This window comes from Bombina bombina, chromosome 10 (assembly GCF_027579735.1).
Source record: "Bombina bombina isolate aBomBom1 chromosome 10, aBomBom1.pri, whole genome shotgun sequence".
Taxonomy (NCBI): Eukaryota; Metazoa; Chordata; class Amphibia; order Anura; family Bombinatoridae; genus Bombina; species Bombina bombina.
The window spans coordinates 24,753,865-24,773,630 of NC_069508.1; the positions used below are offsets into that span (position 1 = coordinate 24,753,865).

The 19,766-nt window shown below is 38.5% G+C and overlaps 1 protein-coding gene across 2 annotated transcripts in view; it reads right to left on the bottom strand.

Moving 5' to 3' along the window:
• Nucleotides 1-19,766, bottom strand: part of LOC128641274 (flavin-containing monooxygenase 5) — a 69,746-nt gene that overhangs the window by 12,841 nt on the left and 37,139 nt on the right. For both annotated transcript variants that reach the window (XM_053693867.1, XM_053693866.1), the window contains exons 3-6: nt 12,616-12,804; nt 7,306-7,468; nt 3,185-3,327; nt 1,628-1,827 (exon numbers count right to left, since the gene is read on the bottom strand). In XM_053693867.1, coding sequence (XP_053549842.1) covers nt 1,628-1,827; nt 3,185-3,327; nt 7,306-7,468; nt 12,616-12,804 — 695 coding nt within the window. The remainder of the gene's footprint in view (nt 1-1,627; nt 1,828-3,184; nt 3,328-7,305; nt 7,469-12,615; nt 12,805-19,766) is intronic.

The following is a 19,766-nucleotide window of genomic DNA, read 5'->3' on the forward strand; positions in this document are numbered from 1 at the left end:
GTTTTGGAGAGATTTAGCTTGAGGTAGTGAGAGGACATCCAGGAAGAGATGTGAGAAAGACAGTTAGTGACATGGGTTAGCAAGTAAGGAGATAGGTCTGGTGCAGAGAAGTAGAATTGGGGTGTTGTCGGCATACAAATGATATTGTAAACCGTGGGCCTTTATTAGGGAACCTAATGATGATGTGTAGATTGAGAAGAGAAGGGGACCAAGGACAGAGCCTTTCGGTACCCCAACAGAAAGTGGTGACGGGGCAGAGGAGGCCCCAGAGAAGGCTACACTAAAGATATGGTTTGACAGGTAGGAAGAGAACCACAAGATGGTTGTGTCACAAATGTCGAAGGATTGGAGGGTCTGGAGCAAAAGAGGATGGTCAACAGTATCAAAGGCTGCGGACAGATCAAGGAGGATAAGCAGAGAGAAGTGGCCTTTTGATTTTGCTGTAAGTAGGTCGTTGGTAACCTTAACGATTGCTGTCTCTGTGGAGTTATGGGGATGAAATCCAGATTACAGTGGGTCAAGGAGGGAGTTTAATGTAAGGAAATGGGATAGGCGTGCATATACTTTTTGAGAAGCTTTGAGGCAAGAGGGAGTAGGGAAATAGGGCAGTAGTTGGATGGGGAGGTTGGCTCAAGAGAAGGTTTTTTGAGGATAGGTGTGACCAGTGCATGTTTCAGAGATGAGGAAGAGGTTGAAAATGTGTGTGAGTATAGGGGTAAGGGTAGAAGAGAGGGAGGGGAGCAGCTGTGAGGGGATAGGGTCAAGAGGACAGGTAGTGAGGTGAGAGCTCAGTATAAGTGCCGAAACTTCTTCCTCAGTAACAAGGGAGAAAGAGCTACATTTATGGCTATGTGGGTTGTGGTTGATTGCGAGCGTTTGAGGGGGTGAGAGAAAGGATGTATGTTGAGAGCTGATTTCGTTTCTGATGGAGTCGATTTTGTTATTGAAATGGCTGGAAAAGTCTTGAGCTGACAGAGAAGTTGTTTTAGGGGGTGGGCGGAGAAGAGTATTGAAAGTGGAGAACAGACATTTTGGGTTTGAAGAAAGATTAGAGATGAGAGTAGAAAAGTCATGTTGCTTATAGAGATTAAGGGCAGAATAGTAGGAATTCAAAATGAACGTGTAATGAAGGAAATCAGCTGAACTCCAAGATTTTCTCCAGTGATGTTCAGCAGTACAGGAACATCTGCGTAGGTACTGTGTCACAGGAGTATGCCATGGCTGAGAATGAGTGTGTGATTTCCGATCAATGGTAAGAGGGGCTAGATTGTCAAGGACCGATGTAAGGGTGGAATTATAGTGGCAGATAGATTGGTCAGGGCAGGAGAAGGAGGAGATGGATGAGAAGTTTGGTGTGAGGAGTAGAAGGAGGGAGAGCAATACACAGCAATATTTTATTAACAAGCAGTGGTCAAACATGTACACCTATATACACAGTCAGTAATTTTGTGCCATGCATACTAGCGTATGCAATCTAATTTTTTGGGCAAATTGTGCTGTACTAGGACATACTATTAATAGATTTATTTAATGTAAAATTGGAAGACACTTATACATGATGAAACGTGATGCTTTTCACTGATTTCTGTCTATAGTTTGTGTCTTTAGCATCCTCTATAGGTCTCACCTGTGCCTTGGCAACAGACCATAATTGCTGTGATTAAATCTTTTGTTTAAGGAACTTTCTACAATATAGGTCATCAAGAAGACAGGAATCATCTTCTGAACCAGATTAATGAAGCGAGACCTTCTTGAAATATCTATTGGCAATCCATTGTCAGCGACACGATTCAAAACCCATGCACCGCGTCTGGTGCTAAGGAAAACCTACAACACAATAAAATCAGGTTGGGCATCAGTGATCAACGGTGGCCCCACATGCCTGCACTACTTCCCGCTTTCTTCTAAATTTTCACTTAACTTACATGTCTGCCCTATGGGGCCGAATTATCATTGTGCAAGCGGACATGATACTCTGTCTGCATTTATCATTGAACCAGCAGTTCTTGTGAACTGCTGGTGCAATACCGCCCCCTGCAGATTTGCGGCCAATCAGCCGCTAGCAGGGGGTGTCAATAAATCCAATCGTATTGGATCGGGTTGATTTCTGGCGATTTCTGTCCGCCGTCTCAGAGCAGGCGGACAGGTTATGGAGCAGCGGTCTTTAGACCGCTGTTTCATAACTTGTGTTTCCGGCGAGCCTGAAGGCTCACCAGAAACACGGGGCATCAACCTCTATACAGAGCTTAATAAATATGCCCCTATGTCACTACACTTATACTCTTTTTAACACAATGACATTTTCTACACTGAAAAGTTCAAACAGAACCTAATCATCTACTTTATTAAGGCAGCATATGACGTGATAGACATTACTTCCATAATATCATCGTCTACTGTATGGGTATTCAAAAACCCTAAGTTTATCATTCAATTTGCTCCACTCCTTTTCTGCAAAGTAGATGGTTCCTTTATGTTCGATTTGCTGAAGCACAGATTTAATATGACGGTCAGCATTCCCCATAGCGAGTTAAAATTAAACTACCATGAATAAGAAAGGCGCTACAGTTCATTCAAGATACCAAGTTTTATCCATTTTATAACAGAAATAGTTTTTAACGTTTCTTTTTAAATTGTACAATTTGAATTCTATGTCCCTATAAATATAGGATATTGTGCCCCTTTAGAGCTTTATTAATTCACCATCACAATATTTTAACTGTGTGAATAAAAGTGGAATCACTGATGCTACACTTCACACCACCATAACACTGTAACACAGAATGCACTCTCCATATTGTACCATAGCTTCATGATTAAACATCAGGTACAGATCAAGCTTCCCAGTTAACTAAATCTATATTTGTAGGGGCTTCATAATTATTATTTAGGGATTTTAAAAAGATTTCAAAAATCAAACATTTGCTATATATTAGGTATGTGCAAAATTCACATTTTGGATAATGCTGAATATGGCCGCAGGTAGCAGCATTTGACTATTTTCGGCACAGGATATATTAGTGTTAAATTGAAGCACAAACATCTGTGCAAATCCAGATTTGACATTTGTTTGACAAACGAATATCCAAAATATGAATATGGTACCTAACTTACATGAAAACTTACAGTACTAGTATTAATCCCTCTGTATTGAACATGAATGATGCAGAAGTTACTCCCATACCTGTTGTGCTGTTCTGCTCAGCTCCACGGCAATATCTCCACCTGAATTCCCAATCCCGATTACAAGGACTCTTTTCCCTTGATAATCATTAGGCGCCTTATAGTCTCGGCTATGAATGTAACGGCCCTTATATTTTTCTATTCCTATAAGAAGATATTATAATTATTATTACCATTTATTTGTAGAGCGACAACAGATTCCACAGAGCTATAAATGTGGTACAATACAATATAAGAGGCTAAAATAAAAATGAGTTTGGGCCCTCGCCGTGATTTCCCAACTGGTGTTGAACATCTTGAATGAAAGAGACTGTGATGTATAAAGGCCTCACCAACAATGCAAACGTTACCAGGTTCACACACCAACCCTTTCCACTTTAACCAGATCGTCACAATCCAACAATTCCAGGCAAAGTCTTAGTAAGTTCAGTGAGTGCAAGGGTTAACAAAACACTCTCCTCTGTACTAGACCCAGAAAAATGCCCAAAACTTTCCTTTAATGCCGCCCACACTAAACTATCCCTGTTGCCCCATGTTAGGATTATTATATGGTAAAAATCTATTTAAAAACACAATACTGTTATTAAAGGGATAGTAAACCCACATTTTTCTTTCATGATTCAGATAGAGCATGCAATTTTAAGCAACTTTCTAATTTACTCCTATTATCAATTTTTCTTCATTCTCTTGGTATCTTTATTTGAAAAGCAGAAATGTATGTTTAAGAGCTGGCCCATTTTTGGTTCAGAACCTGGGTCGCACTTGCTGATTGGTTAGTTACATTTAGCCACCAATAAGCAAGTGCAACCCAGGTTCTGAAACAAAAATGGGCCAGCTATTAAACATACATTTCTGCTTTTCAAATAAAGATACCAAGATAATGAAGAAAAATTAATAGGAGAAAATTAGAACGTTGCTTACAATTGCTGCTCTATATAAATCTTTAATGCCCTTTTAAGAGCAATGCCCATACAAATGCCCCTTTAGGGGCAATGGGTAGCTTAGGTTTTTTTTAGACTCAGGTTTTTTTGTTTGGAGGGTTGGGTGAGGGGTTTTAGGCAAAAGAGCTGTTTAACTAAGGGCAATGCCCTACAAAAGGCCCTTTTAAGGGCTATTGGTAGTTTATTGTAGGTTAGGGGGTGTTTTTATTTTCGGGGGCTTTTTTATTTTTATAGGGCTATTAGAATAGGTGTAATTGTTTTATTTTTGATAATTTTGTTTATTATTTTTTGTAATCTTAGAGTTTTTTTATTTTTCGTAATTTAGTGTTTATTATTTTTTGTAATGTTTTTTTTTCCGTAGTATTAGTTTTTTTTTTTAAATGTGCAATTTAGGTTTTTTTAATTGGTAGTTTTTTTTAATTTTATTAGAATAGTAATGTTAGGTTAATTTATAGTTAAATGTTAGTTTTTTTTATTTTACAGGTAAGTTTTTATTTATTTTAAGATAGTTATATTGTAACTTTTCATTTAAAGTTAGGGGGTGTTATGTTTAAGGGTTAATAGTTTAATTTAGTGTTTTGTGATGTGGGGGGGTCGTCAGTTTAGGGGTTAATAGGTTTAGTTTATTAGTTACGATGTGGGGGGCCGGCGGTTTAGGGGTTAATAGGTTTATTTAGTGTTGGCGATGTTGGGGAGCGGCGGATTAGGGGTTAATAACTTTTATTAGTGTCGGGGAGCGGCAAATTAGGGGTTAATACCTTTTATTAATGTCGGCGATGTCAGGGAGCAACGGATTAGGGGTGTTTAGACTCAGGGTTTATGTTAGGTTTAAACGTAACTTTCTTTCCCCTATGAACATCAATGGGGTTGCGTTACGGCGATTTGCCATTCCGCGATCGCAGGTGTTAGTTTTTTTCTAACACTCTCTCCCCATTGATGTCTATGGGGGAAAGCGTGCACGAGCACGTAAACTCAGCCCTTGTTTTTTGTGCAGTATGGAGCTTATCACACCCATAACACACAGCACAAGGAGGTTTTTCAGTAACTCTTAATGGCAGCGCTTTGGAAAGTGCGGTACCGCTCATTTTATTGCGTTCTTTACGCACCCTGTTTAGCGCAAAACTCATAATCTAGGTGAGCGTTAGTTCTGTCTCAAGGTAAGAAAATGGTCAAACATACTGTATTAGCTTCCCATGTGAAATTAATTAGATATTATTTTTCTGAATTCAATTAAATGCATTTTCCCTGAAGTCAGGTTTCTGGCAAGGCACTTTCAAGAGTAAGGACAAGGAAGCTAGGCACCCCTTTTTATAGCAGGCTGGGGCTATAAACCAGATCCCAAGCACTGTCTTAAGTTATAGGATACCTTATAATTTTATTTTGGTATATACAGTACCCATACAATTATAATGAATCCCATTGTGACACCATGAGTATTATTTAAATACCAAACATGACATGTCTGTCTTATTTGGTCACCTAGAAACATAAAAATGATCAAAACATATCTTGAGATATCCTAACTTGTCAACTCTAATTGACCTCAGGTCTGTGTCTTGATAGAAGACACTGTCTTCTGTCACTCTCCAGAAAAGAGTGAATTGTTCATTGTATCTGGTTCACCAGATATAGGTAATTAAATAATTTCTCCAAAAGTTTGACTTTTTTGATAGAGTTCTGATAAAGAGTTGTAAATAGCAAACAGACATACAGAAGAAAAATAATAGAAAGAAAAATTAACCCCCGCCATTCTAAAAGCTTTATGAAATCTATTTACAGGACAGCTGGGCTTGAAAGATGCTAAGAAGATACAAGGGAAATGAATGATAGAAGAAGAGTGACTAAGATAACAAAAGGATTGGTGTAGATGTATGCTATGCATTCCTGAACAGTAGAGTGTTTAAGCAGCGAATGAAACAGAGTCTTCTGGAGTGGGGCACAAGATAAAGGTCAATCTGGAAAAATCCTCTAGATGAGAAAGTGAATAGGCAACAACAGAGTATCTGGAGACAATGGAAAATATATAGGAGGGAACAGTGCTATTGAGGGCCTTCAATATTAGGGTCAAGATTTTGAATGATATTCTGGAGGCTAAAAGAACCCAGAGGAGGAAATGTAAGAGAGATGCAGCAGAAACAATGTGTAAGGGAGATCAGCATGGTAGAGCAGCAAGGGACACCAGAGAAGATAGAGTTGCAATAGTCAAGACGTAAAATGATGAGAGAATGGATTCAAATCTAAGTTGTGTTTTGTGCGACAAAGGTTTGGAGAAGTTTTTAGGAATTGGTCAAGGAATGGATGTGAGCTATGAATGAAAGATCTGTGTCCTGTGTGACCAAAGACAACAGGCAGGCAGGGTTGGGGTGATATTGTCACCAGTTATAGAGAGTTAAAGAGGTTATGGATTTTGGAAGAGGGGAAAAGAACATTTTAGAGATATTTAGCTTTAGGTACTTGGACGACACCCAGGATGAGATATTTGAAAGAGAGTGACACTTGTTAATGAGGAGGGGGATATGACTAGTGCAATGAAGTACTGTATATTTGTGTGTCATCAGCATACAAGTGGTATTGAATTATTAAGGAACCTAAGAATGACATGCTGAAAAGATGACCTAGAACAAAGCCTTATGGCACCCCAGCAGATAGTGGTAAAGGGGCAGTGGACGTACGAAAGAAGGAAACACAAAAGGTACAGTTAGAGAAAGAAAATCGGGTTCAGTACCATTGCTTTATAGACACTAAGAGGCCAATTTATTAAAGGTCTTGCAGACCTGATCCGACAGTGCGGACTCCTAACCAAGCCCCAAAGTATCAGATGTATACGTGCGTTTACAGACTACTGCTGGCTCCTGTTTGTCTAATCTGTCTTTTCATATGCAGGGGGAAGGGAAGAGTATCTGCACCCAGCCCCTTTCACTGGGTGTTCCAGCTAATCTCATAAACAGTGCTAAACTTGGAGCTTCTAAGTAAGTTTTTAAAAGGTTTTAAAAGGTAAAATCAGTATCTGTGCATATTCTTCTTTATAGTTGTGTCTACTAGATGCAGTTATATGAGAATTGGTGTATATGGCCCCTTTAAGCTTCCCTTTAACTAATAGAAAATATAGTTTTAGATATTTCATTGTTTTAGCACAACACAAAAGAAGATAACAGATACTGGGGAATTATAACATATTTACCTGGAAAAGATGCTAGAGGTAAGTTGGGGAATGAATGGTGACCACTGCAAATCAGCACAGCATTAAAGATTCTTGTCTCTTGCTTTCCCTCTTTTTCAGTAGTTACGATCCATTGACCGGTGGTAGAGAAATCCGCACTCCTCTTGACACTGAGAACACTAGTCTAAAAATGTATAACATTTCGCAGCAAATGAAAGAGTTAAAAAAATAAGACTCTCTAATAAAGAATAATCTTTCTTATCAGTTTATAGAAATGCCATATTTAATTATTTATTTATTTGGTTAGGGCTATGGTTATTTAGCGCAAGAGGGCATTTTTGAAAAAAGATGATGTACGTTTTTCAAATTCTTTCATTTATTAAAGAAGGCAAATATTTTACTTTTGTTGAGTCCCCAAAGAAAGCAATTTTACCAATGGAACCTTAGACTGGAAGCTGTCTCTAAATACATCTTTGTTACTGAATACAGCAAACCTTGAGCCCTATTACATATGCGGGGGCAATTTTGGTATCCAATATACAGCGCCGCATATAAATGCGGCACTTGTATTTCACCCGTCGCCCGCAATTTTTACTCCCATTAACTAACATGGGACCGCGTCACAAATCGGTATCCAATATTTAGCGCAAGGACTTAGGTGGTGAAAATGGAGAAATTTTACTCAATTTTCACCTCGCCACACAAAGGCAGTAGCAGAAAGCCTTGCGCTGAGTATGGGAGCGCCGTAACTCCCGAAACTGCCTGAAAATATAAACTAACACCTAACGCATACGCAATATCTAGCTACCTGTCAACCGCAATCCCCCACCGCAATAACTAATAAAGTGTATTAACCCCTAAATCCGCCATCAAACCCATCCCGCAATAAACCTATTAAAGTATTAACCCCTAAACCGCCACAGCCCAGAACGCAAATAAATAATTAAATTACTAAGTCCCTTAACCTAACACCCCCTAAATGAACCCAAATTACAAAATACTAAAGTTACTAACTATGAAAATAAAAAAACCTAACACTACTTTAAAAAAAAACAAAAAAAAAACTAAGTATAAACTGAAGGGACAGTCTAGTCAAAATTAAAATTCTGGTGTAGACTGTCCCTTTAAGCTACAATTACAGAAAATAAAAATATCTAAGATTACATAAAATAAAAAACAAAATTATCAAATTTAAAAAAATTATACCTAATCCCTATGAAAATAAAAAGCCCCCCCTAATTGAATAATAAACTACCAGTAGCCCTTAAAAGGGCTTTTTGCAGGGCATTGCCCCAAGATAAACAGCTCTTTTGCAGAAAAAGTCTAAGCCCCCTAACAGTAAACCCTCCACCCACCAAACCCACCAAAATAAAAGAACCTAACACTAAAAAACCTAAACTACCCATTGCCCTGAAAAGAGCATTTGTTTGGGCATTGCCCTTAAAAGGGCATTTAGCTCTTTTACAAAGTGCCCACCCTAATCTAAATAACCCCCCCCAAAAAAGTCTAACTCGCAGGTTGGTACTCACCGTTCCTGAAGTCCGGTGTAGAAGGTCCTGTCCAATGCGGTGAAGTCTTCTTCCAAGCGGCGACCTCTTCTTTCTTCTTCCCGGAACAATCTGGCATGGAGTGGAGGACGGAGCTGAAGACTGATGACCGCAGAGCTGAAGACCGGCGACCCCGGAACTGAAAACCGGCGACCGTGGAGCCATGGGGCATAGAGAATCCTCTTCGTATGATCGCCGCCGTACACTGGATAGTGAATTCAAGGTACGCGATTAAAAATGGTGTCCCTTGAATTCCTATTGGCTGATTTGATTCTTTAAATTCAAATCAGCCGATAGGATTAGAGGTGCTCAAATCCTATTGGCTGTTCAAATCAGCCAATAGGATGAGAGCTACTGTAATTCTATTGGCTATTCAAATCAGCCAATAGAATTTCAGTAGCTCTCATCCTATTGGCTGATTTGAACAGCCAATAGGATTTGAGTAGCTCTCATCCTATTGGCTGATTTGAATTTGAAGAATCAAATCAGCCAATAGGAATTCAAGGGATGCCATTTTTAATTGTGTACCTTGAATTCACTATCCAGTGAGCGGCGGCGATCGTATGCTCCATGGATCCGCTGTCGGCGGTCTTCAGTTCCAGGGTCGCCGGTATTCAGCTCCGTGGTCATTGGTCTTCAGCTCCGCCCTCCGCTCCGCACCGGATTGTTCCTGGAAGAAAAAAGAAGAGGTCGCCGCTTGGAAGAGGACTTCACCGTATGGGACAGGACCTTCTCCACCGGACTTTAGGAACGGTGAGTACCAACCTGGGGGTTAGACTTAGGGTTTTTTTTTTGGGTTTTTTTAAATGTGGGGGGGTTTATTTAGATTAGGGTGGGCACTTTGTAAAAGAGATAAATGCCCTTTTAAGTGCAATGCCTAATCAAATGCCCTTTTCAGGGCAATGGGTAGTTTAGGTTTTTAGTGTTAGGTTCTTTTATTTTGGGAGGTTTGGTGGGTGGGGGGTTTACTATTAGGGGGGACTTAGACTTTTTTTTCTGCAAAAGAGCTGTTTATCTTTGGGAAATGCCCTGCAAAAAGCCCTTTTAAGGGCTACTGGTAGTTTACTCTTAGATTAGGGGGTGTTTTTATTTTTTTTATTTTCATAGGCATTAGGTATAATTTTTTTAAATTTGAAAATGTTGTTTTTTATTTTCTGTAATCTTAGATTTTTTTATTTTCTGTAATTGTAGCTTAAATGGACAGTCTACACCAGAATTTTAATTTTGACAAGACTGTCCCTTCAGTTTATACTTAGTTTTTTTTTATTTTTTAAAGTAGTGTTAGTTTTTTTTATTTTAATAGTTAGTAAATTTAGTATTTTGTAATTTAGGTAATTTGGGTTCATTTAGGGGGTGTTAGGTAAGGGGGCTTAGTAATTATTTGCGTTGTGTGCTTTGGCGGTTTAGGGTTTAATACTTTAATAGGTATCTTGCTTTGTGGGTTAATGGGGGATTAGGGGTTAAAGGGACAGTAAACCTTAAAAATAATGTTATATAATTCTGCACATAGTGCAGAATTATATAACATTATTTAAGTGCTATAGTTATAAATGCCTTTTTTCCCTTTTAATATGTTAAAAATATGGCGCTTTTACAGACCCGCTCTCTGCTCTCTGCTGAGCGGGTCTGTTTTTTTTACTCAGCGCATCGGGCCAGCTGTATAGTCACAGCCCGGCCCGAGTCCAACCCGCCATAAGACTAAGTGCAGCTCGCTCCTGCTGTCAGACAGAGCAGGAGCGAGCTGCACTTAGTCTTATGGTGCGGTCGGGCCGGGCTGTGACTATACAGCTGGCCCGATGCGCTGAGTAAAAAAAACAGACCCGCTCAGCAGAGAGCTTACGGCACTTTATGAACTGCCGGCGCCCTGTATGTAATAGCCCGATGTGCGAGGTAAAATTACGAGTGGCGCAGGTTTCAGCACTTGCACCAAAGCCTGCGCCGAATATATGTAATCCCACCCCCTATTTCATGCCAGTTTTTCAGTTTGTAAAAATAAGTCAGTTTTCATCTACTTAACTGCAAAGGGCTCCAATGCACTTCTATATATGTATTTATGTGTTTATATGTGTATATATGTCTGTAAATACATAGATACATATAAATACATATGTACACACATATAACATATATACATACATATATATCTTTAGAATCTTTAGACATGTATACATATGTATTTATGTGTTTATATGTGTCTATATGTCTGTAAATACATAGATACATATAAATACATATGTACACACATATAACATATATACATACATATATATCTTTAGAATCTTTAGACATGTATACATATGTATTTATGTGTTTATATGTGTCTATATGTCTGTAAATACATAGATACATATAAATACATATGTACACACATATAACATATATACATACATATATATCTTTAGAATCTTTAGACATGTATACATATGTATTTATGTGTTTATATGTGTCTATATGTCTGTAAATACATAGATACATATAAATACATATGTACACACATATAAACATATATACATACATATATATCTTTAGAATCTTTTGACATGTATATGTATGTACCGCTTTGTTAAAGCCTTCTGCCTTCTAACACCAGATCTCATATCTTTAAAGGGACAGTCTAGTATAAATTAAACTTTCATTATTCAGATAGCACTTTTAATTTTAATCAACTTTCCAATTAACTTTTATCATCAAATTTGCTTTTTTCTCTTGGTATTCTTAGTTTAAACTAAACATAGGTAGGCTCATATGCTAATTTCTAAGCCTTTGAGGGCCGCCTCTTATCACATGCTTTTTAAATCTCTTTTCAACACAAAGAGACAGAAAGTACACGTGGGCCATATAGATAACACTGTGTTCAGGCACAGGGGGTTATTTAAGATCTAGCACAATACAATGCTAAATTTAAGACAATAGATAATAAACAGTCACAGTCATGTGATCAGGGGGCTGGTAGAAGGTTCCTAGATACAAGGTAATCGCAGAGGTAAAAAGTATATTAATATAACTGTGTTGGTTGTGCAAAACTGGGGAATGAGTAATAAAGGGATTATCTATCTTTTAAAACAATAACAGTTCTATGGTAGACTGTCCCTTTAAGCCCTTATAACTATTATGTGCAATATTTTTTGAATATTTTTTATTAGATGGTGTTATTATGAGTGTAACTACTTTGTAATGTATTTTTGATGTGTTTTGTGCAACTTTTTTGTTTTGCACAACTGTTAACCAGATCTCCAAGGTCACGGTAATAATTCTAGCGTAAATCATGATTGCGCTTATGCGTTTGTAAATTACTTTTAACTTGTAATACCAGCACAATTTAACTTGCGCGTAAAAGAACACGAAAACCAAATATTGCTAAACTGTGTTTCTGAATTAAGGACTATAGTCAGATTGCATGATAAAATATATTCCTGTTAGATTACGGAAAAAAGTTAAAGGGAAATGAAACCCATTTTTTTTCTTTTATCGATTGTTGATTGGTGGTTGCACGTATATGTCTCATGTTATTGGCCCACCCAATATGTTTAGCTAACTCCCAGTAGTGCATTGCTGTTTCTTCAACAAAGATACCAAGAGAATGAAGCAAAGTACATAAAGTTTTTTTTTTCCCTTTAAGGTTCAGTGTGATAAAAAAAATAAACGCAAATTATTAAAACAAATATTTGATTCTCAAATAAACTTTGAAGACAAGTGGTTTTTGCATTTGTTTACTGAGCCTACAACAACTGTAACTGTTTAACGCTTATATTGCTCATGTACATTATACAATATTTAATCGTACCTTAAACTGGATGTATTTCAGGAGGTTGAAGTCCTTGGCGTACATGCGGAAATAATCCATAATTTTGGAGTTGTGCATGTAGTTTGGGAAATGATCCGGTATGGGGTAATCGCTATAACACATCATTTCCTTAGAGGTATTGATGATCACAGATCTGTAGATACTGGCTCGGCCTTCCTCTGGGTCATCCTGTTTAAATCAAGAAAAACTTAAAGGATCAGTAAATACAGTAGATTTGTATAATAAACACATGCATGATAAAAAGACAATGCAATTGCACTTAGGGGCCGATTGATTAAGTTTCGTATGGAGCTTGATGCCCTTTTTTTCCGGCGAGCCTGAAGTTATGAAGCAGCGGTCTAAAGACAGCTGCGCCATAACTTGTCCGCCTGCTCTGAGGCAGCGGACCGAAATCAACCCGATCGAATACGATCGGGTTGATTGACACCCCCTTCTAGTGGACGATTGGCCGCGAATCTGCAGGGGGCGGCATTGTATGCTGTCGCATTTATCGATGTGCAGCGGACGTGATACGCTACATCGTATCATGTCCGCTCGCACATTAATAAATATACCCCTATGTCTGAGTAGTAGATTTTTTCTGACAAATTACAAAGTTATGTCCATTTCTACTCCTGTATTATCATGTGACACCCATCAGCCAATCACTAATGCATATATGTAAATGTTGTGAATTCTTGCACATGCTCAGTAGGAGCTGGTGACTCAAATGTGTAAATATTAAACAACTGCACATTTTGTTAATGGAAGTAAATTGGAAAGTTTTTTAAACTTGCTGCTCAACCGGAATCATGACAGTTTAATTTTGACTTGAGTGTCCCTTTAATCATTTATAGATCCAGGGCTACCACAGACTAGGAAGGAAGATTTAAAAAATTCCAAATGAATAATGACATTTAAGAAACATATTACCACTAAGATTACCTTGTAATATTTATTTCTCTTTCATTTCAAAATTTCAATTAAAGAAGCTTTAAACTGTTTTTTTTTGTGTTTTTTTTATTTTATTTTTTTTATTTATTGCAGTTTTTTTCCAAAACAGAATATTTTTAAGCTGAAACAAAACTATTCTTGTGTCTCCCTCACCAACAGAGCTGTAATAGTTGTCCATATCTGTACCTGGAGACTCCAATGGTAACAGCATAAATGTTTATTATATTCAAGAAGGCAATATTATAGTGGCGTTTCGGGAAGATATCAATAGCATTAAGGGATATCTTCCCGAAACATTGTTATAATGTTGTCTGCTTGAATATAATAATCATTTATGCTGTCACCGTTGGAGTCTGTTGCTGTGAAGCTTAGGGGCTGTTGGCAGTGGCCCTGGGTGACGGAGTGCTGGACTGAATATACCTGCTGGATCAGATATGCACAGACATGTATTTTCTGCTAATTAAAATATCAGTTTAAACAACTTTCACATTTTAATTTGAATTATGTAAGGCAGGGCTCGACAAACCCAGAAACCTGGTAGCCATTGGCTCCTAGAATTGTATCCCTGGCTCCTGACTTTTTGGGTTATTCTCCATATATCTATATACAAATACCACTGTCTAGCTCCTAAAAGTATGTGTGGCTCTTAAATATTCTTACTGGCTCCTAAATTTTAAAAAGATTTGTCGACCCTTGATGTAAGGCGGTACAGGGGGTACTGGGGAAGACCTCATTTTGTGCTTACTATAACTAACATTATCTATTTTTTTTATTTTTTATTTTTTTTAGATATTTTTTATTAAGGTTTAAGGTGAGGCATGCAAACATAGTTTCAAAATTTACAGCATTCGTAGCTATCAATATCTGATTCTTAGTATATTTCACATTGACATATGCAAGAGTCAAAGAGATGTAGAATTACATGCTGTACGGATACAAGAAACATTAAAAATTGTTGACAGTATACAGTATCACTACTATGCCTATCATAGAACTGTAAACCTTCTAAATGGTTCATTATGTCACACCTTATATACTTATGGAAATATTTATTTATCAGAAGGTCATCTGAAATAAAGGAGATCACTCTTGCATCTCAAATAAATAACCTCAGTTTTATTTTTATTTTTTAATATAGAGATTTTCTCCTGTACTATATGTGAAACTGTGAGAGGCTGTGATATTAAAGGTAGGCTCTACCATAACAATCTTAACAGTCAGGGTTTAGGGAATTGCGATTTTATTTCATGGTAAACATTCTAGAGAGCCTCTATATCATTTAAATAACACATAATAAGAGACAGAACAATCTTATAACAGATATTATTCCTTAGTAAACATTCTAGAGAACCTCTATATCATTTAAATAATACATAATAAGAAACTTAGCCCACGTAATATATATTGACCACCTATAATGAAGTTGTATTGTTAGGGCATTGAAATTTAAATAAAGAGAGCTCTGATTTCAGATTTCAGCTGGTGAGCTTTATGCACATGTAGCTACTAGATAAGATAACATGAAACACTTCTTGTAATCTGTATTATGAGATGACTATATATAAAGCTTAGTATAATATCCTTTCTCTTCTTTGTAAGTAAAGGGAGAAAAATGAGCAGATGTGCTCTGCTTCATTAAATAGTGAGCCAAGGAATAGCAAACTATCGCCTAGATTACGAGTTTTGCGGTAACAGGGGTGCGGTGCTAACGAGCAGTTTATTCTCACCGCTCACTTTCCTACAGCGCTGGTATTACGAGTTTTTACAAACCCGGCGTTAAAAGACAAAAAGTGAGCGTAGAGCAAAATTTTGCTCCACACTTCACTCCAATACCAGCGCCGCTTAAGTGAGCGGTGAGCTGGTTGTACGTGCTCGTGCACGATTACCCCATAGGAATCAATGGGGAGAGCCGGCTGAAAAAAAGTCTAACACCTGTCAAAAAGCAGCGCAAAACTCAGTAACGCAGCCTCATTGATTCCTATGGCGAAATAAAATTTATGTTTACACCTAACCTCCTAACATGAACTATTAAACTAGTGTTTGCGAAGCGGGAGTGCGGTGGTTTAGGGGTTAATATGTTTATTATAGTGGCGGCGATGTCCGGAGCGGCAGATTAGGGGTTAAACATTTTATTATAGTGTTTGTGATGCAGGAGGGCCTCGGTTTAGGGGTTAATAGGTAGTTTATGGGTGTTAGTGTACTTTTTAGCACTTTAGTTATGAGTTTTATGTTACGGCGTTGTACCATAAAACTCATAACTACTGACTTTCACATGCATTAGGAATCTTGGCGGTAGAGGGTGTACCGCTCACTTTTTAGCCTCCCAGGACAGACTTGTAATACCAGCGCTATGGAAGTCCCATAGAAAAAAGACTTTACGAAGTTTATGTAAGTCGTTTTGCGGTAAGGCCAAAAAAGTGTGCGGTGCCCCTAAACCTGCAAGACTCGCAATACCAGCGGGCGTAAAAAAGCAGCATTAGCACCTAACACTTCTTTTTAGCGTTCCGCAAAACTCGTAATCTAGGCCTATGATATTAGAGCTATGAAAAAGTGGAGGACCTGTACGCGAAGTAATGGAGAATATGTAGAGTTTCTGAGGAGTATACACCAGATACTTTAGATAGGAAGAGAAAAAGCTAGGAATAATTGTGCGGTGTTTAGATCAAAACTCAAGGGCTTATAAATTAGTGCTTGTATTAGCTGCCCCTAGAATTTAACAGTCTATAGACAGTAAAATACACATTAATGTACAAAATTGCAAATAGAATTGCAAGAAAAGAGAAGACTGTCAGACTCAAAAAAAATTATGTACCACACAATTGAAAAAGAGAAATAATAATCTCTCAATACGTATGCATTCATACTAAATAACTTTATTGAGGAAAATAAATATGAATGAAAGTCTGACTGGACTTGTACACGCACACTATGTGTGGGCATTGAAAGTCCAGTCGGACTTTCATTTATTAAAGAATAAAGTATGTAAATCATGTAATGGTAGAGAGAGGATAATAGCAATATTGGCAGTGATTTGTGAGATAACACTGCAAGTAACGACAGAGACGCCAAGGTGCTCTGTCGGGGGCGTCATATAGGAGTCCGCAACTTTCAGAAGTTTCCGTAATGCTGAAACTGACTCCAATTTTGACAAAAGTGGCTTCGTTCTAGAGGGTAGCCTCCATTATATGAAATATAGGGGCCTATTTATTAATGTGTGAGTGGACATGATCCGATATTGCGGATCATGTCCGCCGCACATCGATAAATGCCGACAGCATACGCTCTTGGCATTTATCATTGCACTAGCTGTTCTGGTGAACTGCTGGTGCAACGCCGCCCCCTGCAGATTCGCAGCCAATCGGCAGCTAGCAGGAGGTGTCAATCAACCCGATCGTATTGGATTGGGATGATTTTCGGCGATGTCTGTCCTCCGCCTCGGAGCAGGTAGACAGGTTATGGAGCAGCGGTCTTTAGAACACGGGACTTCAAGCTCCATACAGAGCTTAATAAATATGTCCCATAGTGCGGCTTTGCACTGGATCAGGCGATAAAAGTAAAAAACTGTTAGTTTTAAGTCTGGAGCAGCAAACCAGCATGCGACCTGTCAATGGCCACCGCCCGGAAGTTCCCCCAACATTATCTATTTTTAAATCTCCTCTCACATTTACCTCTCTCCTAGCTCTGGGTAATGCACTGGGCATGCAAAAAATCACTACCCTGCAAATTCGGGTCACCTTTGAGGTTTGTGTGTACTGCAGGAATAAGTTGGGGTGTATGGCTGCTACTAACAGCAGGCTAATGCACCCCCAGCCTACTGGTCATGGGACTACGTTGCAAAATGAACTACCTGGCTACTGCACACTCTCTTATCCATTCTCACCCCCTAAACTCTACACAGACAGTGATTTTCTTTTTTTTTCCCAGCCCAGTCACTCCTGAAGTTTGGTCCCCCTGCTGAGCAAGTGCGGTATATAACCATCTTAGCTTATCAGTCAGAATGCTATGCAACAATCCCGAAGGTTCTAGAAGTTTACTTAACCCCTTAATGACCACAGCACTTTTCCATTTTCTGTCCGTTTGGGACCAAGGCTATTTTTACATTTCTGAGGTGTTTGTGTTTACTGTAATTTTCCTCTTACTCATTTACTGTACCCACACATATTATATACCGTTTTTCCCACCATTAAATGGACTTCCTAAAGATACCATTATTTTCATCATATCTTATAATTTACTATAAAAAAATATAAAATGAGGAAAAAATGGAAAAAAACACTTTTTCTAACTTTGACCCCCAAAATCTGTTACACATCTACAACCACCAAAAAACGCCCATGCTAAATAGTTTCTAAATTTTGTCCTGAGTTTAGAAATACCCAATGTTTACATGTTCTTTGCTTTTTTTAAAGTTATAGGGCAATAAATACAAGTAGCACTTTGCTATTTCCAAACCACTTTTTTTCAAAATGAGCGCTAGTTACATTGGAACCCCGATATCTGTCAGGAATACCTGAATATCCCTTGACATGTATATATTTTTTTTAGAAGACAACCCAAAGTATTGATCTAGGCCCATTTTGGTATATTTCATGCCACCATTTCACCGCCAAATGCGATCAAATAAAAAAAATGTTCACTTTTTCACAATTTTTTTCACAAACTTTAGGTTTCTCACTGAAATTATTTACAAACAGCTTGTGCAATTATGGCAAAAATGGTTGTAAATGCTTCTCTGGGATCCCCTTTGTTCAGAAATAGCAGACTTATATGGCTTTGGCATTGCTTTTTGGTAATTAGAAGGCTGCTAAATGCCACTGCGCACCACAAGTGTATTATGTCCAGCAGTGAAGGGGTTAATTATGGAGCATGTAGTGAGCTTGTAGGGTTAATTTTAGCTTTAGTGTAGCGTAGTAGACAACCCAAAGTATTTATCTAGGCCCATTTTGGTCTATTTCATGCCACCATTTCACCGCCAAATGCGATCAAATAAAAAAAAACTTTCACTTTTTCACAAATTTTAGGTTTCTCACTGAAACTATTTACAAACAGATTGTGCAATTATAGCACAAATGGTTGTAAATGCTTCTCTGGGATCCCCTTTCTTCAGAAATAGCAGACATATATGGCTTTGGCGTTGCTTTTTGGTAATTAGAAGGCTGCTAAATGCAGCTGCGCACCACACATGAATTATGCCCAGCAGTGAAGGGGTTAATTAGGTAGCTTGTAGGGAGCTTGCAGGGTTAATTTTAGCTTTAGTGTAGAGATCAGCCTCCCACCTGACACATCCCACCCCCTGGGCCCTCCAAAACAGCTCTCTTCCCTCCCCTACCCCACAACTGTCCCCGCCATCTTAAGTACTGGCAGAAAGTCTGCCAGTACTAAAATAAAAAAAAAATTGTTTTGTTTTGTTTTTAAAAAAAACTTATTTTGTTGTGTTGGATCCCCCCTTAGCCCCCAACCTCCATGATCCCCCCATACGCAGCAGACTACCAGCCAGAGGGTATAGCTCCCTTGCAGGATCTTCACTGCTACTGAAAAGTGCTGGGACTCTTATAACATACGGAATCAGTAAAACATGGTGTGGCTTACCATACCGAATTCTCAAAAAGTGTCTCTTCAGAATAAGCCAGTTCCACGCTCAAAAGCCCTGTCTGGGATGTGAATGCAACATACAGGAGAAATAGGTCACCAAGTAAAAAGCAAGATATGTTTTAGGATCCGGTTACCTCAAATCAGCTCGGCCTCCTGAAATCGGAGTGCGAAACAAGGGGTCACGGTCACAGGAGGTAGCAAGCAATCTCCTAGGTTGTGTTAGGAGAACAGTTCCCCTTGTCGGCAGTGTAGTAGTGACATCAGCTATGATAGCATCCACGCCACTCGTGCAGATTGAGAGAAGTTTATCAGAATGTACTCTTATTTTAGAGGTAGCGTAGCATCTCTTCTATGATAGCGAGTGTTGAACTGACTTCTTCCTTGGAAACGACTAACATATATGCAGGGCAGTACTGTAGGGAGCGTGTATAGCCCAGTGAAGGAATAGCCCGAGTCCTGGCTTAGGATGGAATTGTGGCTCGGCATAGTGAGCCTCAGAGAGCCGTATGGGACTTCGTGGCCGACTCTAGCTTGCTATAAACCAATTATTCTAGGGTGCATGTCCACGCCAACAGCGGATAGAGACCAGGGAGGTAGTTGGACGA